General features: G+C 41.1%; 1 protein-coding gene across 8 annotated transcripts in view; it reads right to left on the reverse strand.

Moving 5' to 3' along the window:
- The window catches only part of birc6 (baculoviral IAP repeat containing 6), a 104,748-nt gene that overhangs the window by 41,495 nt on the left and 38,940 nt on the right, over positions 1-24,313 (reverse strand). For 5 of the 8 annotated variants that reach the window (XM_035172704.2, XM_035172705.2, XM_035172703.2 and 2 more), the window contains exons 50-64: positions 23,983-24,262; positions 23,640-23,896; positions 23,176-23,284; positions 22,692-22,928; positions 21,036-21,885; positions 20,645-20,788; positions 18,833-18,962; positions 17,507-17,638; positions 16,455-16,616; positions 16,143-16,316; positions 11,515-11,738; positions 10,045-10,378; positions 9,014-9,231; positions 7,379-7,543; positions 6,687-6,858 (exon numbers count right to left, since the gene is read on the reverse strand). In XM_035172704.2, coding sequence (XP_035028595.2) covers positions 6,687-6,858; positions 7,379-7,543; positions 9,014-9,231; positions 10,045-10,378; positions 11,515-11,738; positions 16,143-16,316; positions 16,455-16,616; positions 17,507-17,638; positions 18,833-18,962; positions 20,645-20,788; positions 21,036-21,885; positions 22,692-22,928; positions 23,176-23,284; positions 23,640-23,896; positions 23,983-24,262 — 3,588 coding nt within the window. The remainder of the gene's footprint in view (positions 1-6,686; positions 6,859-7,378; positions 7,544-9,013; positions 9,232-10,044; positions 10,379-11,514; positions 11,739-16,142; positions 16,317-16,454; positions 16,617-17,506; positions 17,639-18,832; positions 18,963-20,644; positions 20,789-21,035; positions 21,886-22,691; positions 22,929-23,175; positions 23,285-23,639; positions 23,897-23,982; positions 24,263-24,313) is intronic. The other 3 variants (XM_035172708.2, XM_035172706.2, XM_035172709.2) reach the window with 2 other exon arrangements.

Raw genomic sequence — 24,313 nt, forward strand, 5'->3', positions numbered from 1 at the left:
CCATGTGCACCAGTTTACTTCAAACTTTGTCAGTCTGCCATTTGTACATTGAAGAGGAAAAAAAGATGCCTTTTAAAACACAGAATGAGGGATGAGACAGAACAAAACAAAATGTGCCTTAAAACTAAAACAACCAAGCAAAACATGAAACATTATGCTGCATTGAATTTACAGCAGAAGTCAAAGCTGGGAATGACATCACTGTCAAGTTGACGGTGTTCCAGAACATGTCAGGAGTGAAATTCGCTTTAGCCAGCTGACTATACATCATGCTGCATTTTGCACATGCATACAGCATAACAACATGTCCCTAGATGAACAGTATATTACTACAGCTTTTGCCCCTATTGATGCATGGGGCAGCCATTTTAGGTTATGAAGTTAGGGTTGGTAAGGATATTCTGGGTTTGAAATGGAATGGAATTAGTCCTTCTGCCCAATTCTATGAGAGGATTGGCAAAGAACGAAGCTATCAACATTGCCAACATGATGTCTTTAAAGTAGCATCAATGTGAGTATTATGCAGCAACGATCTCTTCCACTCCAAGAGGTTATATGTTATATTTCTTCAACTGGCTTAGGTAAAGCCTTCTAGTGCTCATTCAGTCTTGTGAGGCTGTGTTCAATACAGAGGCTGAATTACCATACAATGAAGTGACAGCAGCAAGATAAAAGGTTATACATCTTTGAACTGGAATTAAGATCCAACAATGTGCTCCTTCATAAGAAAACAGTCTCTGATAGGTACTGCACTGACTTCTAAAAGAGAAGCAAACAACGATAGGGGATGCTGAAAGACTGTTGGACGTGTGGGTAGAAGTAAATTACAAAGCCTTCTACTTAATAGTATCGAAATTCTTGAATAATTTTCATTCGCACCTGGAATGTCATTAGATTTAGGGTACATAATATATTTTTCAACTTGAAAAAAAATTGTTTGTTGATGTGATTATAGTCATGCTAAATAAATTAATGATCATCTCCATGCTGTTAAACTTGTAATGTTCAAAGAAGTATTCAATGTACAATGATATGAGAAAAGGAAAAGCAGTGAAACCAATTTGTCAAATAACATATGTTTGGTATATTTGTTTAATAAATGACCTGAAGATTAATCAGTTGTATTCGTTGACTTATACGTCAACAAGGTATTTTAAACAATGCAACTAATATTACCAGTCTAGTGAGTGATTTTTGGCACCATCTGTGAAGTATAATGATAATTCTCCTATTGTACTTCTGTACTAAAAGACTTGATTCTTTATGGCTTTAAGTTGTATTTTTACTTTTCATTGCATTTGGAATTCAGTTTGTATATATACAACCTATTTCATTCTTTCTATTGTGCAGGTACTGGCTGAACATTACTTTTTCAAAGCTGTTTTCTCATAAAAACTCTGAACATAAGTTTTAGACCTAGCAACAAATCCCACACGATTAAGCATATGGAGTCACTTTCTATTGCTTTTCTTATCTTATCTTCTTAAGGAATAAACAGAGCTGAGATGACATCTTATTCCAACTAGCAGCTCCTCTGACTCCAGAGAAGCAGGAGGACTCTCAGTTCTTTATTATGGTTCCTTTTGACATGTATTGACTGTTCAGAGCTCCTGTGCAACTGGCTCTCGTATAGAAGACGGCCAGAGAGCCCCCAGACTTTATTTGCAGCATTACTTCATTTAGCTATGTGTAATGGCTAGTTTTCACAGTATAATGTCATTTGTTATTGAATTGAGAGGTAAATGCATAGATTTGAAAGGAAAATGTGTCATCATTAAGGCTACGGCTTCAACAGAGCATGTGGCAATGCATAATCAAACAAAAAACATTTTTGTCTCTGAAACACACACACACACAAAATGCATGTCAGAGCCACTTACCGGATAATGAGGAACAATTATAACACTCACTGTTTTTTTCTGCTGTTACTTAATTATGAGACCAGGGGCACATTAGCAGACACACCAGCTTGCACACAGAGATACTCTTGCAAACTGAAACAGCCAGCAGTACAGAGTCAGGCACAAAGAGGTGGCACACACTCAGCTATAACCGGCTCTTGGCTGATAAGCAACAGCACACAATGGTAATGGGAGCATATAAACACTGATGCGAAAATCCTTGTGTATCTTACTGCATGAAATCTGTTCTATCCAAACTAAACACAAAAAGGGTCCTGATCAAACAAAATGTAAACATCTGAAGGGGAACAGAGTCTGGTTCTGTGGACAATGAATGCTTTACTGTTTCAGAACTAAACTACATACAGGTGTAATTGGTTTATAGTAAAAACTAAATGTTCATGGTTTAAAGGTTTCCATGTTTTTGTCTTGGAAGAAACTTGCTTTTCTGTTCTTGGTGAATTCCAAAGTGGCAAAGCCAAATGAAGCATGAAATATCCCACTAACTGCCTAAACAGAGTCACATCTGCACTTCACTTCAGTGTGGTGCTACCTAATACTAGGGCTGCATGATATATCGAAAATGTATCGTCATTGCCAAATGATTACTGTAAGCAGACTTTGTGGAGCTTTACATGGCTTCCTGGTGGTCTGCCCTAGACTTGGTGGCGCTGTGGCCGGGTTGTGCGCCCTCTCCCTTGGGCTGTGGAGCTGTCACTGGTCCCTGCGTCCATAGCAGTGTGGAATTTTTTTCAACAAAACCATGTTGTTGGAATGGGAATATTGTCTCATAGACCACTTACTGTATGGGGTTTATGTTAGCAGTGAAACCAAACCAGAAAGACTTTAACACCGTATGCTTAAGCATTTGTTTATATATTTATACTATTTATTTAAGTCATATCATCATCGCAATATTCAACAACGTTATCACATATTGCAGGTTTTCCTTATATCGTGCAGCCCTACCTAATACAATAACACTATAACTATAGCTACTTTTTAGTTCAATCAACCCCTCAAAAATATGTGTGATGTGTCACAAACTACCAGTGATTAGAGTCATAGGACTTGTGTATTAGCTTGTGCACATTTTACAGGACCAGTGTAGTTCTTTGAACCAGTGGTGTGCAATTAAGACAATTAATCTGATTCACTCTGTTACATCAATTATTACAAACCGAGCACTGGCTATAAAATGAATAGAGCTGGGAATTATTTTCAATAATTTAAAGAGAAGCTCAGTGCTCCAATTTAGCTTGAAGGTACACACGTTAATTTCCATTTACCCGTGCCACTTTTCTGACACCCCAAACATGAGCTAGCTTATGGGCTTAGTCTAGCAAGGCTGTTGATGAAGCAGAGGCAGTTTGACAGTGTCAGTGGTAAGGACGATATAAAGTTGCTCCAGACACTATTACACTAATCAGCACTGTAAACTAATCGCTTACTACTAATGATACAGCCAAAGAAATGAGAGCAAGGTTACTTGATTTTCTCTGGACGAAGGCAAATAATGAGCATTGAGGTGATAATATGTTAATGTTGAGCTCACTGCTTGCTTCCGCTGCCCTCAAGTGGCCAAAATCAAACCAAAGATAGAGTCATCAGGAGATTTTTTATTCACTCAAAATTACAAATGGTTTTGGGTTCTGCTCTGGAAACAAAATGATTACAGATGGGCAGACAGACATACTTATCACTATATCCCGCTGCATTAATTATATTGCAGGTTTCTTACGGTCTTATTAGCCTTTTGATCTAAAGGTTTCAAGTACACCCCACCATGTGTAATTTCAAATAGAGCAGGTGAAGTGGTAAGTGTGGTTGAAAGCAATGGAAAAAGTTAATGCTTAGTGAAATTTGTTAATTTTCTTTAGGTTTTTGTCTAATGTTATAATTGTGCCTTTTTACATTAGTGGGGGAAGAATTGGATTGAATATGTTTTTGTCCCATAAACATTAAACCAATAAAACTGATGTTATTTGTTACTTTTGCTCACTCACTTTTGTGTGAAAACCATTCAATTGCAGCACTAGTGAAGAGAGCAGTTTAAAGCTTTTGAGTCAGCCAAACAACACAAGGGTCCACCCAGCACTCATAACCAGCAAGTCTCTGGGGAACAGAAGCAGGATGCAAGCAAAGGAGTGGCCTGAGCTGAGCAGTAAAAGCCCACTGTGCACTCAGAGCTCAGCAGCCAGAGCTCTGACTGAAACAAGGGATCATCTTAACATGTACAAAAACAGAAAGTTGCTTCCAGCTGCCGCACAACGCAGTTAACCAACAGTTACACTACGACAGTGTTATATTATACTACACTAAAGATAACACATTCTTAACAAATCCACACTAGGCCAAACTAACCATCTGCAAAAAATGTAATCCCCCTCTGATCCAATTTACTAAACAATCAGACGAAAACGACGACAGAGCTAATCTTAGTGAAAGCACTATTCCTTTCATTCCTGAAAACAAAATCATGGGTGGATGGTGTCTCTGACTAGTCTGGGCTCATTAAACCTATACTACTGGGATGTCAATGTGACTTCATGGTCAAACAGGAAGAAGCTTAACTGCAATGTAAGACACTGCAGCGCCATCTGGTGTTTAATTTTGCAAGACAAGTTTAGCACCGACATCAAAGACCAGAGTTACCAAACCTCAGCATCAAAGACAGCACCTTGCATCATGAGACAAATCAGTGTGTGTGTTGGTTATATTGCGTGGAATCAGTCTTTTCTTCTTATCACCATATTTCCTAAAAATCCTTTGTCAACATTATAAAAGTAAAATGTTTGCTTCAGGACAGAATGTTTTTTTCCCATCACTTATTCATTTGTTTCATCCTCCACAATTGCCCAATTACATACTAACATTCCAGCGCTGTTCACAGGGTCGACACTCCAGTGACAATATAATGAGGGTCTCATAACCAGAAAGGCTGATGTCATCTCATATTCATTGAAATTCCCAGAGTAGCAAACTCAAAAGGTGGTTGGTATGAAACTTTTATACTTGTCTACATCTCACAGAAAACATGGGGGCTGATTAGCCGTTCAGAGTACAATATGTCACCGAAACTATCTGAATGCATATTAAAATGAAAAACAAAAACATGTTACCAGCCAAGATGTCATCCTAAATACACCTTAATAGCCCAAATATGAGAGGGTATTGTTTCAGGAACTTTTGTTTGAAAAACTGGCAGTTTGAGTACTAGACAATTACATATTATTCAAATCAGATATTACTTTTAAATGCAAAGATGTTCTCTTACAGAGTGTTGCATTATGGATTGTCTGCCACCTTAATGTTGGGTGGTTAGGGAGTTTCTTCAAGCTGATAGTGCCTGTTAGAGTTAATCAGCCCTGAAAGTGTTGAGATACCGCAGTCCAACCTCTATGCGTTTCTGATTTGTTTGTGTAATGTGTTTCCCTGCCTAGGAGGTAATAAATTCCTGATGAGTTAAAACTGTTTAACTTCTTCACTACAGACACAGCCCTAAGGGCAAATAGTCAATCACACAGTAAAGAAGTGCCAGTGTTACAGATGATGAGGAGCAATGGAAGTATTTAAAGTTTTTAATAAAGGTGGTCTACTATTATGACCAGTTTGCTCAGTTTGTTAGAGCATGGTGCTAATAATGCCAAGCCCCATACTGGATATAGAAACAGTATGGTAGAGAAGTCTAAGATGACTGCTAATCAATCACAAATCAATGTCCCCCACAGTGGCCTAAGAGGGAGAGAGGGTCGGTGGTTTGATCCCTGGCTCCGTCAGCCTGTGGACGAGATACTGAACCCCAAATTGCTCCTGACAGTAGCCTGGTGTGTAATAGAAAAGCACTGTGGTCTATAAGACTGGTAAAGCGTAATCTCTGCGGCAATGTTTCTGTGTGATTACTTGATCTGGACTCAAACATAGTACACAACTACTCGATCTGACTGTTGTTCTGTCAGTAAGGACTGTTTGGTATTTTTGTAAGGTTCAGAGTAGTGACTAATACTGGAACATGGATTAGGATTGTCTTGTCCACTACTGCCAATGAGGTCAAAAACTATGCTACAAACAAGCTAAGTAATACAAACTGTTAAACCAAGTTTGAAGGCTCAAAAGTTCTGATTGGCCATAGTCGAAGGCAGGTAGAGAAACCTGTAGTTATAGCACCTCACAGCCTCACTGATTACCCTGTCTTTTGAGCATTAGTAGACTCAATGCAAAAAATCATTCTGACATGGTGAACAGCTTAAAATGTATTTTTTAAGGTTGAAAAGGAAATCTTGAGAGAGCAGTTCAAAACCTCTGTAAAGAGGACGTTACTGTTGGGATAGTCGCTTGTTGAATTGTATTTATTGAATTGGAAACCTCTGGTCATCTGTTGGCCTTGTGACCCCTGTTATATCAGTTGCTGGAGTGTCTTCTGTTTGAGACGAAGACCAAGTTTGATTTCTGCTTTTCAAGTAATTCAGGCAGAAAAAAAAAAAACTGTACTGAAGCCACTGTAGTGCATTGAATAAAACGAAGAAAAGATTGGCAGGGATCGTATATGCCAAAATAGCTGCTCACTCATTGGTAGTCCAGATGATCCACCTATCATCTTCTATACAGGTGGAAAACAAACTTTTCCCGCCGCATGCTCAGTAACCACTCTATTCTAATGAAATGCATGGAGTTGTAAAGCTTACAGTACAGGCAGGTAGAGGCTGCAGGGGTTCTGAGCATTTTGGAATCCACCTCCTTTACTGTGCATGTCATACTCTTCATTTGTAAAAACAGGGAGCCTACCTGAGTCATTGCGTAGGTAGGAGGACATGGCTGGGATGAGGCAGGACTGGCTCAGCAGCTCTTGCAGCACTGCTGGCAGCGCAGGGCTGTTGTGAGTTCTGCTCTCTGCTGAAGAAGCATCAGCACTGGGGCAGCTACAGGAGCCTGCCGGGTTGATGTAGCTTGCCAAGACCTAGTGAAAAACAATATTGAAATAAGATTGGTTCCCAATTAAAGTTGCTTACATTGAGAAATATAGGCAGTAGGCGCAGACCTAAGATGACCTGCTTTGGAACAGAGCCAGACTCGGACAATCCCTGTCCACAGCCATGCTGTGTCATCACTGTCTGCTTAACTATGATCTGTCTGGTAACTCCCTGTCCAATAAATGTCAATCTTGATCTAGATTCAAATGTTACAGGTATTCTATTCAGAGGAATCAACTTGTCAAAGTGTGTGAGAGAATAATCCATTTCAATGGTAAGAAAAGTGCAATCCAAGGCATGAAGTTTGGATGAACCTAAAACCAACACATCAGTCTTCCTGTCTCCTGAACCACTGCCACAAAGACATATCTCAGGGCATTAAGGTGATTTGTAGATACTGTATCTGCTGGGGAGTTATAGAGATAAAAAGACTAAACATTGTTCTTTGATACAAAACTGTGTTACCCTGTTACATTTTTAAATGAAAAGCCTTGAATGAAGCCTTACCTGTAGTAAGCAGGTGACATGTTCCTCCTCTAGCCGTTGTTTGGTGAGGGCCTGCTCCACATCCCAGCCTGAGGCAGTAGATCCAGTGCCAAAACCAGTTCCTTTAGCCCAGTACAACTGCTGTTCCTCACTGGTGCCACCACCGTGGCAACTGGACATCTGTGGCTGTCAATGCAGACAAAGAGAAAACTCAATATGTAGTTTTAGAAGAATGAAACTATCCGAGTTGGGCGAAATTGTTGGATGACTATGGATTCGAAAGCGGTTGTATCTATCACAGCCAACACGAGTAAAAACAAAACCCAGTAATGTCATTTCAGTCAAGGCTTGATGTTTTCTTGGATGTGCATGCCTTTATCTCACATTTAAAACCGTAGGTCTCATCTCACGTCTGTGCTCAGATCACAGCAAAGAGAGTGGGGGGTCTCAAGGACAGCCACTGCCACAGTGACAAGTCTTTGGCTCACGTTCAAGTTATTGTCCCTGTGATCTGTACTTGGCTCTGCCAACTCCATAAATCCACACAGTGTTGGGAAAGGGAGCAAGAGACTGAAGCAGATCTGGTTCAGAAGCTACAGACCCCAGCTTTCAGGAGATGGTTTGTCATTATTAAGCAAGCCAAGAGGAGAAAGTTAAATTTTAATGCATGCATCGTTTTGCTCAACAACACAGACTTTGCAGGCCAAAAGTGTCAGATTATTATAAACAAAAGGCTGCTGGTTTCTCATTGTTATAATTTCAAGGATATCCATCGTTTCAGGCATACACTCCACAACTGGGCCAAAATTTCAGGCTGCAACAGTTCTGGGCTCAAAGTCTTGACAGGGTTTCCTAACCACTTATCATTCAAGCAGAACAATTCAGCTATTTGTCAAGGGTTCACTGGGAGATATGCAAAAGCAGTATTTCCCATTAATTACCTAGACTGTAATTAATTACCAGTAATTACTTAGAATGTGGCCGACTGCCACATCACATCACAATATCATAAGGAACCAATTTTTTTAATTATTTATATTTCTAATGATAACATAAAGGATCTCTAACTTTTGTGCCATTGCTTCATTAAAGAGCTGAGTGCAACACTCAGCCAACTGTGTCTCTCTCCCTTTCAAATATATTGACAAAAGACCCATCTGTCATAGTTGGACTGCCCATTGTTTATACATATTAAAGTAATGAAAAATGCTTGGCTTGATTTAAGAAAAGAGATGTTTGTTCAGGGCTTCTGTTACATGTTTCTGTAGAGGTCTAGGCAATGAATGAAGGTGTAGTGTCAGTTTAAGAGGAATTAAGATTAAAGGAAAGTTACAGTCGAGCCCAGCTGACTTCTTCCAGAACACTAAGGTTGAAAAACAATGTCTGCATACGTGTAAGTCTGTTCTTTTGTCCTTGTATTTTTTTTCCTTTTAAATCAAGTTAATGACACAATCAAACACTGAGGACATTTCTGCATTTCAGAGGCCAATCTGGCGGGTCTTTTCTTCTTCAAAGGGACAGCTCGAGAGAGGGAACAACCATGGTCAGCTGAAGGTCTTTATGAATACCAGAATAACTCTCTCAGTGTGTGTGTGTGTGTGTGTGTGTGTGTGTGTGTGTGCGCGCTAAGCATTTATGTCAGTGCATGGCCTATACCTCAGAGACACTGGTGTTGGCATTGGGGTTACGGGGGGCGTGGTGGCTCAGAGCTGACAGACAGGCCAGGATGAGGTGGATGGCACCGATCTCCAGAGCCATGCGGCGCAGGAGTACACCATCATCAGTGGTGAGAGGAGTGCTGCTGAACAATGCACGCAGGACATGGAACGGCAGAGTGGGCAGCACATTGGCTGACGGAGACTGCAGTATGTGACCTAAGAGGGCAACAAAGCAAACAATTAAATCTGAAAACCAAAAGCATTTTTGTTTAGGTTTGTGTTTAAGAGGCCTTTGTTGGTTTGCAAATATCAAGATCATCCACTGTGAGTTTTACCATAACATTTTAAACAGAAAGCTAAAAAAAATTAAGTAATAGTAGTAACTTCTTTCATCTGTTTAAAAGATATTTCAATACTAGCACTAACAAGCAAATCATTTTAATGCTGACAAGTTTCTATTCTTTTACAACTGATATGAGTTATTATAACTACTATCTTAGGCTAGATATATAACATTGGTGGAATGTATATAACTATTTAAAATGTTATTCTGCCATTTCACGCAACCCCTTACCGTCGTACACAAACTTCTTTAGTGTGTATATGTGTATATTACTGAAAAATAGTGAATTGTATTAGGCCCCTTTTTTTAATCCATAAAGAATAGCCGTTTTCAGACATGTCCTGCGGAGGATCTCCAGAGAATTGGGTCCAGACGCCGCAGTTTGCCTCTAACACATGCATAACGCAGCGGGGAGTTCTCTGCTCAGACACACGTTCACAACAGCAACAAATTATCCACATGATTCAGGTGAGAGGTGGTGCAGCAGGCAGCGACGGGATGTAAGGTGTTAAATCTATCTTGACATCTTCGTCTGCTGTTTATGTGTATGGCACCACTTTTTCCAGCGGAGAGGTTTGTTTTCTTTTTGTTTTTCTTTTTGAGTCTGACGCTTGTTAGAAGCGACATTATTAATATTAGAAGCAAGCAATAAAAGAACATCGGATGTAGAACTGTTGGTGACTTACTGCCCTCTCCATCATCGGTGACTCCGAGCACTAGACGCAGAAGACACTGGGCGTGCTTTCTCTCCTTCAGCAGCACTTCTGCATACCCCGGCAGGCGCAGGAACAGGCCAAAGGCCGCCAGCGAGTGGGCGGGGATGGGTGACATGGTCTGCACAGAAGATGAGGATGACGAGGACGATTGGGACTGCTGCTTGTTGATAGGAGGAGGTTCGGTGGCGATGGACTCCGGTGCCTCATACACCAGCTCTCCCGACTGCTCAATGGTTACCCACTCAAACTGGTCACTGTCCTTGGGCTTCTCCTGTGTGGCTGAGGGCACCACTGGGGCACTGACCTGAGAATGACAATCCGGTAGAACAGAGGGTCACTTTAGCGATGATTAAGAGGTGTGGATATGAGACAATGCAGACAGGTGTGTTTGCTGTAAGAGAGCAAGAACTCTGCAGTTTCATGATGTGCAGAGAAGAGACTGGTTTCTTTACATGCTGCAAAATGTACTATTTCTATTACTTTTCCACTTCCCCAGCTAATAAAGACAAGACAATGACATACATATTCCAGATCAAAGCAAAAGCACAATTTCATCCTTATTAAATCAAGGGGAGCCACTTGGCAGGCGACAGAGCCATTCTAGCATAAATATCAAAGTGACGCAAGGTCATTCTTGACCTTGGAATGAGTCTGACAAAACAATCCCAACTTAAAGGGATAGTTCAACCCCCCAAAAATAATTCAAGTTCATAAGTTCAATATTTGGGTCAACTATCCCGTTTAAGTTCCACTTACTATTTTTTTCTACAGCATTCAACCATAACACACTGTTTTTATCAATGGTTAGAGTTTGCTCCTTTATTCAAAAAATAGATGTGTTGAGATGAGCTTAGTAGCCGTTAACTATTTCATCATAGCCCCAACCAAGCCCCAGCAACCTGCTATGTGTGAAGAGTGCAGGTGCTGGTCATGTGTTGGTGTAGTGACGGTTCTTGACTCACACTGTGACTTTAATACCAATCAATCATGGTTTGAATTTCATTTTCTATCTTAGTATTGTTGCTGGCCATGTTTATGACTTCATTGTCACAGTTTACAATCTTCCAATGGCTACTTCTCGCAGGATAATGCTCCATGTCACAAAGTAAAAGTGTCAAACTGGTTTAGGAGCATTGAGTTCAATGAACATCAGTGACCTCCATAGTGACAAGTTGTGAGTCCAGTACAACCTTTGGAGTGTAGTCGAACAGGAGATTGGCAGCATGAATGAGCAGCTGACCAATAAGCAGAAATAATGTGCTACAGTCATGTCAACATGAATCAAGGACATTCTCTGACATCTTGTGGAATCAATGACATTAGGAATTGAGGGAGGCACTACCCAGTCCAAGTGTGGTGTTCTAAATAAAATGAGGGCTTTAAGAGTACATTAACATGCTTTAGATAAAGAGTTGAGCCCTTCTTGTCTGTGAGTCTCACCTGTTGAATGACATCAGGGTAGAGCATAGGTAGTCTCTCTGCGATGAGGGCCAGGCCGCCCATGCCTGCAAAGACCTGCAGTGGTGACTGGATGGGGTTGGTCTCCAACAGGGACTCATCAGTGGCGGCGTCCAGACATTCTTCACTGGCCAACATTGGTTCGTCCTCAGGACAGCTGTTCAGTGTGTCACAGTGGTCCACTGCAAGGAGAGCAAAAAGAGGACCTGTTGTATGTTCATGCACTGTCTGGCATCCAGGAGCACTGTTTCTTGATCACCTACATCTACCATAAGGAGAATCTCAACACTGAGAAAACAGCACTGTTTGTTTTTGTAAAACTGATTGGCTTAGTGTAGTAAAGTACATCTCATACAGCTTGTATCTTGGGATATTGGACTGCTGATTTGTTTACAAAGAGACTCTGAACAAGACTTTGATGTTGATATTGTCATAAAACTAAATTGCCAAATATGATTGAATAAACTAAAATTGTTTTAGTTTTTCACAGGTTTTTCAACAGAAATCTCAAATGAATGAATCAAGGAGAATATCTGTGTTCCAGGAACAGAAGTACCTTGTTGACTGATCTGAACCAGAGTGTTAATATGCTCTGAGGTATGAACATACAGCTGCCACTATCCAATTCAGTGTAGTAAACAGTAAAGTATTATGTTGCTATGGAGTCAGCCAGTAAGTCAGTCAGCCATGTTTTTTAAGGCAGAATTTGTATTTAGGTTATTGTTGGATTAGCTACTGGCCCTTCTTGTTTGAACTGTGATGGATGCAGACATTCGTCTGTTCCTTATAAAGGAGAATGTTGTTGGTCTCTTCTAATATTCTATTTCAGTTATTTTATGCATTTATTTTTCTACTTTTATGACCACAGAAAAACAATCTACACATTCAGATTCTTTCAGGCACTTTCATTCACTCTTCAATATTAAACTATGGGGTTTATCACTAAAGATTTACGTATCTCTCTCTTCCATTGTTTAAATAGCCAAACACAAAGCAAGAGGAGGAGAAAGGAGAGCCGTGATGAAGATAACAGCTTCCAATATCCACAGTGTGTCTTCATCACTGGCACTCAATAATAGAGCTTCATGTTTACAGTTGTGGCTATGCAACCCTCAGATGAAATGTGATGATGAAAAATGCAGAAAAATTAAACACCGTCCTGATGCCCTTGTTTACACAAAAAATATTGCAAGGAAGACAAAGTCAGACGATATAATGAAGGGTCACATCCCTCGTCCACCAGCACTAACCCACCACCTTATTATTTTGAAGGCATGGCCTCGCTGCTTTATCATTATCATTGATAGGTCATCTTCCAAAAAGCCACTCATCATCTCTTACAGAGGAGAAAATCAAGTGGATGATTTATTGCTCTCTGCCTACGCTACACCACACATTCTCTGGTGATGAATTTAACAGATGCTGGGCTGGTTAATAAAAGGCTTTTAACAGAGATTACCGTGTCTGAACTTACAAAACAGGAGTAGAGAATGCTCCTGTTTTCAGGCGGGCGAGGACAAGAGTGTCATTTGGCAGCTTTCCAGAGGACTAATGAAACTTCGACCATATGATGGGCTTTCAAATCCAAGAAAAACTATGGAGGCAAATATGTGAGTGCTTTTGTTTGACAACTTAGACTAAAAACTTAAAAAAGGTAGCCCATCATTTTAGCAATGCAATTATTGGACACAGGAGGAACAGTTTAAGAAAAAAGGATTAAAATCAATAGTGCCTACATTTCCTACAATGGAAAGTTTACAGTTTTTACTCAGGTGATATTCATCAGACTTTATGCAGCTCCCCCCTCTGGAGACACAAAAGGCTTCATACAACCTGTTTTACATAAGCAGTGTTACTCTCACCTGTAAACACACTTAGATGTGATATTTTGGAGTAACCCACTTCAAAAAAATCTATTTTGTGAAAAACCTGTTCAAAAGTTAAAACTCTGCTAAAATACTTTTAAACCTCATGACAGTACATTTCCACCTGCTGAAAGCCTCAGTAGTGAATCCAAAGGAAATTTCTGACCATCACAATCTGGGGTCACTGCTTTATTTCCCTTCGTGTATAAGGCATAAAAGGGGTTTCAGGGAAGGAGAGATGAATATGAAAGGCTTTTGCGGCCATTTGTAAGGGAATGGTAGTTTAGTTAAATGTTGCGCATGTCAGACATGACGTAAGTGGTTTAAAAAAGACAGCAGTCAGTTCTTTCAGAGGAACGGCACCTGGGCTGGCTCATACGTATACACACACACACACACACATATATATACACATTAGGGCTGCACGGTATTAGGAAAACATGCGATATGCAAGACGTTGTTTAATATGGCGATGACGATATGACTTGCGATATATAAACATTCACAGTCCCTGGCTACTGACGCAGAGACCAGCCGGGAGAAGGCGCACAGCCTGGCCACAGTGCCACCAAGTCCGGGATGCACAGTACCACTAAGTCCACCTATAGTGTTAATTTAAAGTCTTTTCTAACATGTTTTGACCGTGAAAAGTTATTTTTTCTATACAGTTTTTTAGCAGCTCTGTCAGTAATTTACTGCTCCTCTCTGTGTCTCTATCATTTGTGCCTTGCGCTGCGCCAACCACGCCGAACCAAACACCATCTCCTCCTGCTCTCCGTACATTGACTGAGTTCACAATGTCTGTTGTTTTTACCCAGACTGAGTTTACAAATGTTCCTGCAGAGGAAAAGAGCTTCATGCAAAAAAACGCTCTGCTCAAACATAACCTGTACAGCATGGCTAGCACTTTATTTGAGTACTCAACCAACAAAGCACTGCACTGCTAGAACACAGTTGCTTTTGCATACCAAAACATTCTGCCTGCAGTAGCCACAATGAAACTTTGCTCCCAAATGGTCCGTCAGAGAATCTTTATAAGTGATAAAGAGCAGCATTATAAATTCAAGGGACTTTGTGGTTGCTGGCTCACTTTTGAGGCTTGTTGGGACAATAAATTGAAAAGCAGAGCGAGCACTCTTGTGAGGACTTCTACCTTGAAGACAGAATAACATTCCGACAATACATCCAGTTTTGTAGTACAGCATCTACGAACCTGAATTGCTTAGTCATCTAGAGTAATCTGAAACAAGGAGACTTCAGTTTCAGAATGGAAGGTATGGACTTTAGAGAGGACATGACCAATGGACAAAAGGTATCTAAGCAGGGTCTGCAGTTTCACCGGTGCCGAGATAATCGAAACAAGACACTGCTGTTAAAAATGATCTGACCTAGTTCTGGCCCAGCAGAATCAGACAGCTAATTGTAACCTGAGTGACTAACTCCATGGAGCAACAGTGCTGTTCTAGCTACAGGAGGGTCAGCAGTTTGATCCCATCAACAACCTGTACGAACTAAATGTCCTTGAGGATCCGGGTTAGTTTGATAATCTCTCACACTGGAAAAGGCAACTGTGTAAATGGCTACAAATTAAATTATTACCATACTATTTAAAACCAGAAATAACAAGCGATATTCAGCATAGCATCACGGGTATACAACAGCCTTTCTTTTTGCAATTGTACATACGTGAATGACTAAAAAGCCCATGAATATTGTATAAAAGTAACATCTAAAAGATCAAAAAGCTTTAATTCCCCAGGGGGGTAAAGGTAAACAGGAGAGCAACTGTGATTGAACAGTTTGTGCTCAAACCCATTCCAAGAGCTTTTAGACTTCAAAGTCTGTTTTTAACAGAGCAGACCAAGACAAGGCCGAGGTGATGTGAACTGAGGACACCTCCATTAAATCCTGACATAGGAGGAGAGTTATAGCCACTGGAATGGATTTTTAAAGCAGCACAAACCATTAAGGATGCACCTGCACTTTCAAAACCACTATATATTCACTTGATTTCCAATGACAAAAAGGTCTAACAAAGTGTCCTTCCTTCTCTTCCATTCAAATGGTTCTGTGTTGGAGTAAGTCCAATTTATGGTCCTTAACAGGTCCAGTAGCTGATGGATTAATGGGTGGAGGCCACATGATGAGTGGTATCTCGGTGTCGCTGCTTGCTCAGGTGCAGAACTTATGGTCCAAGAATGGGAGCGGGACTTGTGTCAGATTAAGAACCGAACAACCACAGCATTGACTGTATTTGTGGGAATATTTATAAAGGCAGTAGTGCTGTCAAAATAATCACTGAAATACTGAAACAATGCCACAGCAAAACACTAAAAACATCAGGAAAACATGGAAGAGACAGACCCCAGTGTTTCGCGCAGAAATAGGTCTTATCTTGGGCAGTAGCTCCAGATAATGGGTTGTCAGACAATTGAGGGTTAAATATAGTGATTTCCCAGAGAACAAGGACGCAGTGATGTGCACTTGAATGACAGGTACACAAAAGACAGCAACACCAAGGTATTTGCACAACTAAAGCAGAAACCCCCTTTGTTGTGCCGAGGATGACATTGATATTTAATGTTGATAAATTCGACAATGTTCACACATTAGGCCAATATTTAGTTTAAATTTTAAACTCATTCATATTTTTAGATTTGGTGACATGCTCAACTGAAAAGAAATGTGAAAAAGAAAACTTGACTTAAATCTTATTTGAGCCTAACACAAAGTTTTTTTTTTTACCTTTTTCAGTGCGTAGCCTCTTGAAGGAGTCCGTCTTGGAAAGGCCAGGGTCAGAGATGACCTTGGAGCCCAGTTTGACTGTCAAATTGATGGACTGGTATCCCTGTGGCTGCTTACGGTCATACAGGAGCGTCAGTAGCTGGGCCAGGGTCATCTCAGGAGGAAGGGGCTGACCTGATAGGGTAAATACAAAAATCCACTTCGTACAAGAGCTATGGCTGCTGAATTTGAGTGTTTAACACAGAACAAACCCCAAACCCCTGCTGCCAGACCTGAGTGAGCATGTTAACTTTGCATCTGCACATTTAGTACCTGGAAGCAGCTTGTGGTAGAGGTGGAAGACAGGCACACTAATGGTTTTGGCTGAGGGGTCCACACCAGATGAAGCAGTCAACTTGTCGCTCATCACACGTCCCCGCCTTGATGGAGGTCGGGGAGGGGTTGACAGAGCCCGTTTGGACTGGGACTTTAAGCCTGATAGCAGAGACAGTCATTAAGGACACATCCAGATTCTGCAAATTTTGTTCTTGCCCACAGAACTCAAGGTTCATTTTTGATTTTGATCCAAATATTGATCTTGGAAGCTACCAACAGCTGATAAAGTGTGCCATTATGACATTACTATAAATCAGATTTATTGATTGCATCAAATGAAACATATTACATTGTATGATTGTCAGCAAAAGGTGTTGCAAATCTATGGACACTGCTTTCTCCATTGTTGCTAACAGTTCAAACAGTCATAATGCAGAACAGAGCTTTGTGCAGGTGCAATTTTGGCACTCTTTAAGTGAAGGAGTTGTGGAGGAACAAAATCACAACCAACCTTCACCTGACCAAAGCCTGAAGATTTGACTTGGGTTTGGTTCAGGTCAACATCAATATCGATGCAACAGAACCCCAGATATAGGATTTTTTTATATTTATAAATCAGTAGAGTTCCTCTGACATCTTGAGACACAATCTCATTGTTAAAAGCAAATAAGTGGATGCTTTGATTTCTGCTTCTTTTGTCAAAATGCAACTGTCACAGCATCTGGCTTTTATTATTGCAATTACTTTTTATTTTATTCTTGCACGGTGAATTGTGCAGCCTTAGTACATGTCTGCTTTAGACCTTGCTTTGAAGTAGCTGTGTTTCTTTTGAAAATCACCACTTGTCCTCACTTCCAATGGTGTCAGCCCCTGAGGACTCTACTGAAAAAACACTTTTGTGGGATATTTGTGGGTAAACAATCTACTCAATTTCCCTTTTCCTTTGATAGCTGTGTACAGATTGGACAAGATATGGTAACCAGCTGGGGTTAGCTAATAAGCTAATGAATGGCCAATGGGGGGTTAGGGTTAGGAACAGAACCAAGTACCTGAGGCCACAACAACACTGTAGTTGTCTTGGAAGCCGCTGTCTGCTTTCATCTTCTCCCTCTCCTCGTGGTTCTTCTTCTCCTTGTCCTCCTTCTGCTCGTTGATCAGCTTGGCTGTAATGCTGGGTGTGTCTGTGTGTATGATGAAGACACAATGAGACAGATGAGTTATTTTTCCTTGAAAAAACAAAAATTTGCGAGTTGAAAAGAGTAGAGATTTTCTATTAGAATCTGCAAGATTAGAATCTACATAAAGACACCGGCAGTAGATGTTGCGTCTGTCTCACACACACATGTTTTTTAAAAATTCAATGATTTAGCAGTCAATTGTAAAAGAAATTGAATTATGGTAGTCATGCAAAACTTTGTTGTTTGTTGCTGCATCCACTTACAATATGGAAAAGAATGGAAGAGGAAGAGTGACAATGCAGCTTAGAACAATGGTATCCAACCTTTCTGACTTGCGAGTAAAGCAATGTACTGGTTCATTGATTCAGGATCCGAGTTGACACTAGTGTGTTTTACATGAAAAATTTTATTTTGAATTTTATTGCTTGTATGCCCATAGGTTTCTTAATTAATATTATCATGTGTATATGGATGGAAAGAGGAGAGTGTGTTATGAGTTAAAATCTTCAAAATTTTCATCCATTTTTCAAATAGGATACAAATTCCCTATAAGGGCTCCATCTCTCCATCCATGTGGCTGATGCCTACAAGAGGTATGATGTTGCCATGGAGACAGTGAGCACAGCTATGCTCATAGCCCAGTTTTTGTTTATGCGTTTCATAAGATCTCAGTGCATCTACATTGTAAAGTGATTCATTGCATTTGCTGTGAGCAGTTCCTGTTTGCACTGTAACCATACATTATTGTACCACACAAGAATATGTTTAAGCATGATGATTATGAGCTTTTCTTGGGCGTTAGAACTTAGTTGGACAGCAACAAATGAAATACAAAGAGAGAGAGACGACTCTCAAATTAATAGCCCAAAAGAAAATCTAACAAATGTGTTGGTTATATAATGTATTTTAACTACATAGACACCCCAACAACGTTCCTACAAATTTGTTCTTATATCAATTAAAGACTATTTTTATTACTAGACAGACGTATGAATATACACAAGAGCTGTTCCTTTTTAACCTGTTTTCGTTTCGAAGTCTGGCTCATGGTACATTAGGGCTGTAACCATTCTCCAAATCCACTGTTCTGATTATACCTCGTTTTTTTGTCTTTGAGGGTGTGTGTCTCCCACAGTCTCAACATCCAGAGTGTGATTTGACACACATATGCAACATGCCCTCCTCACTTAAACTTACCAGACACCCGGTCCAGGACTTCAGCCAGCGTGGTGGAGATGGGCAGATGGAGGGTGCGGTACTTGTGGCCTGCGCCATACATGGGATGCTGGATCAGGTGGCTTGTTGCATTGATGCGTCCTTTGTATAACTAAGAACAGAAGATACACAACAAATTATTTCTCAAACATAATGATGAGCTCCAGGAACTTTGTGTGCTGAAGGTAAAACCATTGTGTGAATATATGGTCAATATAGGTCCTTTTCTCATCAGATATGGACCTTTCTATTGTTTTTGAAAAGGTTTTAATATGTCTATGCTATTAAATTCCTGAGAGAGATTCTGACTAAACTGTGGTGTTTTTTCTCATGAAAATATGAGGGCTGAATATTGGTTAATCTCTGGATTTCACTGCAAAATCAGAAACCTTTCCTCTGGAAAAGCTGTGGATCTTGGGATTTCCAGCATGTATGTGCCTGTGTTTGCAATGAACTAAATGCTAACATGCTTTTATTCAACAGGTATAATTTTTACCATGTCGACCAACCAAGTTCAGGCTGTTGATGGGAATAATATTTGCAGGTAAGTGGTCATAAAGTACTGGACAAATGGAAATCTTCACCTGATGAAGGAACTAGATGTAAAGAGAACTACAAATGTCTGGAAACTCAAGGGGTCAAAGGAAGGACAATAAATGCTTTTACTCCAATAACAGATATTCCAGTTTGGACTGCAGTGGTGGACAGAGCGCTGGACCAACCAACTGACCCTGAGACTGACACTATCATATCTAGAGAGACTAAAACGTTTGATCAGATTTTCTTGTGCACTTGTGAACATTCTGACCTCATGGAGAGGCTGTAGGAGGAGGGGGTCACAGAGTAATACTCTCAGTAGAGTAAAAATCGATATAAAATATCATGGCCATTTCAGTCTGAGTGGACCACTGTTTAGGGAGGGAGGCCCCTGCTTCATACTGCTGCAGTGTCCCCTTGTGGTCACAGCTGAATACTACATCAGTCATTTACACTTAGTACTACACTAACTGTTTGTGCCGTATTCTTAGGCACTCCTTTTCATGCAAGTTATGTGACAAAGCCCAGAATGTATGATATCATATAACCTAATTTTCCCATCTGGATGTTATGCATTTGGAAAAGAGTATTATATCACATCTCCTCAAATTTTCCTTAAGTAGTTCGTAGTACAACACACCGTTTACACATTTTACATTGTTTCCATATTAAATGATGCAACACTAAGAGGTTTATGTTATATCCGAGCTACCCTGTTTTAAATAAATAACACCATTTTCAGTGATTCATGCCATGATGAAACCGTTAGAAAGGTGGGGAGATTAGAGAGAAGAGGAACTGCTTTTTAACGATTGCTTTGGGATTGCATTGTTCATTATAGCCAACATCTCCTCACTTTTATGAGGACACTGAGGGTGGTATAGCGATTGTCTGAAGATGCATAAAATAACACATCTTGTTAATTGGAGCATCAAACAAAAAGATTTGTAAACGCAGTCTTTATAAATGGGTTCCCAATAATAAAGAACACAAAACTAACACCATGTTTAAACAGAATGCAAATCAGGAGCACCAAGTTAGCAGAGCAGCAGTATTAGCTCTGATGCTCTATGTGTCTACACAGAAGGCACTCAGGCACATTGAGTTATAGGTTGTCTGCGTTTTTGTATCACTCAAATCCAACACACAATCCCTGTAGTGATGTGCAAATGAAAAGAAAATAGATTTATTCTTTGGGAGTCCAACTGGCATTTCTTTCTAATCTGAGAAGGAGAAGAAGAGAGAAAATGAACCAACCGGACAGGGAGACTGTAGGAAGACTGTGACCTTCTCGTCCTCAAGCATGAGCTGCAGGAAAAGCCGTCGAATGAAGCCTGAGATGTTTCCAGAGATCGGCACGTTGCCTCGCTGGGGTGCAGACTGGAAGAGCTCACAGAGAACCTGCAGCCAGAAAACAAATTATTACTGAGACTGATGAATACATCTCAATGAAAAAATGTATTGTACATGGTTTCTACATGATTAAAATATTAGCACACAAATATTAATACAAGACTAACAGTAATTAATATAGCTATAGTCTATGGCTGCTTTGGGTTATAAACAAGTCAGAAAATATATATCTAAGATGTCAAATCTCAATTTCTAGTGTCTTAAATAAAGCGAGTGATGGCATGAAGGAGGAGACCTGTGCCATGAGCCGCTGGTTGTTCGGGTGGCAGGAGATACACTGGAGAAAGAAGGCCACAGTGGCATTCTCAAGAGCTGTCCTCTGCTGGGTGGTGAGCCCTCCAGCTTGCCCAGAAGATGCCAGAGAGTAGCGTGACCCTGAAAGCTGAGGCTGGGGTGGAGGTGGAGCTGCTGCAGACCCTGAGCGCAGAGACTGACAACTCGCATTGGCACCAGCACTGGCACTGGAATGGCACAGCAGGAAAAGCAGCGCCGTCCACAGAGGGTTGACTTCAGGACCACCTAACCAGTCTTTCATGGCGTGACTGTTGCCTACTTCTATGAGGAAGCGCAGCACCGGCGCGACCAGCTCTGGAGCCAGAGGTGGCCGACTGTGTGAGGATGAGTGGTAGTTGTGCTGGTGTCTTCGCTCGGACTGAGCAGCAGGCAAAGGGAGGTCGGCACTAGCCAAGAGGCCGACGCAGAACTGGGCCAGGCTGCGAACCAGCAGCGAGGGTAAGCCTGAGTCCAGCAGCTGCTCTATGGCTCCTGGAGACTGGGAGGCGGCTGCCAGTGTGGTTAACTGGGACTCGGACAGATTCGTGGGGCATCTTGCGTGCTTGGAATCATCAGTAAGTCCTGAGGCATTGGTATTGGCATCATGCTGCTTTTTGCCGTCGTCGGTCATGGAGAGACGGCAGTGCTGGGCCTGAGAGTGGCTGGCGTTGGACACTGAGACGACCCCCATCCAGGACATCAGCAAAGAGAAGTAGCTGGGGTGTATGTGACACATGGAGCACAGCAGGCTGTCCACTGCCTTTTTCAACACAATGTTGCATGGCAACGACATGGACCAATTATACAGCAGCCTGGAGGGAAGGGCAATAAATTGAATCAATAAACAAACAGGAATTTATGAAATTCAGCTTTTAAGGGCTGCATCATCAAACAGGAATAACAAAGTTGATATTAAAGTCTAACCTTGAAACATGCTTAGAATTACAGGCCAGCCTTACTATTTGCCCTACAGTACATTTGACAAAGTCATTCAATCTGTCCTCAGCCTCAGCAATGGCTGGGCTAATTGCCAAAGACATTTATAGGCATATTTATTGTACCTCGAAGATGAACGATTGCTTTTAGGTGAGCTCTGCTCATTCCTCCTCAACCACATTCAATTGCTTTAAATAGTGCATCCTGTTTTTTATTCTGCTGATTTCATTTAATTCATTGTGCTTAAGAGATGATAAATGATGCATTAATTATATCACTCTTCACAAAGTCGAACAAGACGCACAATTAATCTCTGTGTGGGCATATTTAACCTTGTGCTGCGCTGGTGCTCAATGTTGAATTTGAATATTTCACTTAGACTTTACTTGTATTGAAAATCTTATTGAAATGTTACAACATTGTAAGATTGTCTTATCTATAACTTGTGTTTATTAAGACGTGAAACCACGGTGGTCTGTGACGCATGTGGCCACATTCTTCATCAGTTTGAACTTAAATGCTTCCTGGATCAAATTTTCTAAAAACAACAATTTTCTTAGTGAACATAAAATAATGTGGTGAATGTGTAACAGCTCAGATTCAGATTTCATGTATACAGACTAAATTTACATGTTTATACTCTCTCTAAATATATAATATGCACATGTATGTATATACTTACTCAAAGAGCTCTCTGTTGAGCAGTGCAGGTAGGTCATAGTCAACAGGCAGCTCGTAGCTGTGCCACAGGATGGCTGCCACACAGTGGAGGTGAGAGGGTGAAGGCATGAGGAGGCCGTACTCTCTCAGAGAAGCAGAGGAAGAGCCAGCGCCGGCCCCAGTGTATCCCATGGGGCTGCTCATCTTGTGGGCTGCCACCCGTGAAGAGTCATGAACCCACTGAAGGAGAGCCTCGATCCTGGGGGGTTTAGATTCAGAGCAAGCTTGGATAAATAACTCATAACAACGATACATTTTTGTATTTTTTTACTTAGCACCTTACAAACATGTGACAGTAAAATATGTGTAAGGACACTTTTTACTGTTAGCCTATAAGTCTGTCTGGAATATAACCTTGACAGAAAACAGTTCCTCATTGGTTGTTCTTCGCAATGAGGGAAGATTGAGGACATTTGAGTCAAGGTAAAAACAAAATGTGGATGTACCTGTCTTTGGTTCCTGGGTCCTGTGTGGTGCCAAGCTGGTACAGAATATCGATGGTGGAGTCTGAGGAGAGACCGTTTAGTCGTCCAAACAGCAGAGGACTGTTCAAATCTACAAAGAGAGGAGCAAAGATAGGGATGGTGTTTATGATAGATAATTATTTTTTAACCCTTTTGAACTAAATTCAACAGACAAGTTTTAAATCATTTTTCAACATTGATCTGTAGGTTTTTGCTCATGGTACTTTCCTTGTGTTTGGGGTGGGGTATTTACAATTTCATGGTGAGCAAATTGATCAAATGAAGCAGCACAAAAACACTTGTACTAACTAGAGGGCCAAAGCATCCAAGTCTTTCAAAACCTACCAACCTAATCTAAACACATATTTACAGCCTTTATTCAGATAGATTAAGATTTTTTGACTGTTTTTAAAAGGTACTGTGGATTAAAACTGTGTGTGACTTACTGCCTGGGTCTGTGCCAGAGGCAGCACAGTTCCTCAGCAGAATGTCAATGAGTTTGAGTCCGATGCGCGTCGACTGCAGGCCGATCTTGACTAGGACGGCCTCGATGTTGGGCGAGTGCATGCCACAGTAAGGTGACATGAGTAGTGCTGCGCAAGTCTGCAGCAGGTTAGCGGTGGGGGCTGCAGCACTGGCCATCATGGCCTCTAGGTCGCTGACATGCGTCAGGCAGTGGTGGAGCAGACGCAGCCATCCAATGCTGTACAGGAAAAGGGGAAAGGTTAGAATGATACCCACACCTCGTCCACATGGATATAATCTCAAACCAGGATCGGGTCATTGTACCTTGTTTTGGAGACCTGGTCCTCAGAAGGCAGGAAGGGGTTGTTGACAGTTGCAGAGGAAGTGTTACCAAACGCTGTCAGGCCCAAGAGTTTAATCTGAGACAGACCCAGGGTGTTGGCATCCCGAGGCCGGTGCAGCCTCAGGCAAACGGCAGAGGCAACCTCCGCCTTCACCAGCTGTATCTTTATGTACGTCAGGCCGCTGGTGACGACTGGTGTCGAGAGGGGCAACATGTTGACCCCGTCAGCGCTGATCTCTACTGAGACTGAGGATGGGCAGGCTGTGTGGTAAAGACAATTACACAAGGAATGACAGATGAGTTTTCATCCAG

The sequence above is a fragment of the Hippoglossus stenolepis genome, chromosome 12 (genome assembly GCF_022539355.2).
Source record: "Hippoglossus stenolepis isolate QCI-W04-F060 chromosome 12, HSTE1.2, whole genome shotgun sequence".
NCBI lineage: Eukaryota > Metazoa > Chordata > Actinopteri > Pleuronectiformes > Pleuronectidae > Hippoglossus > Hippoglossus stenolepis.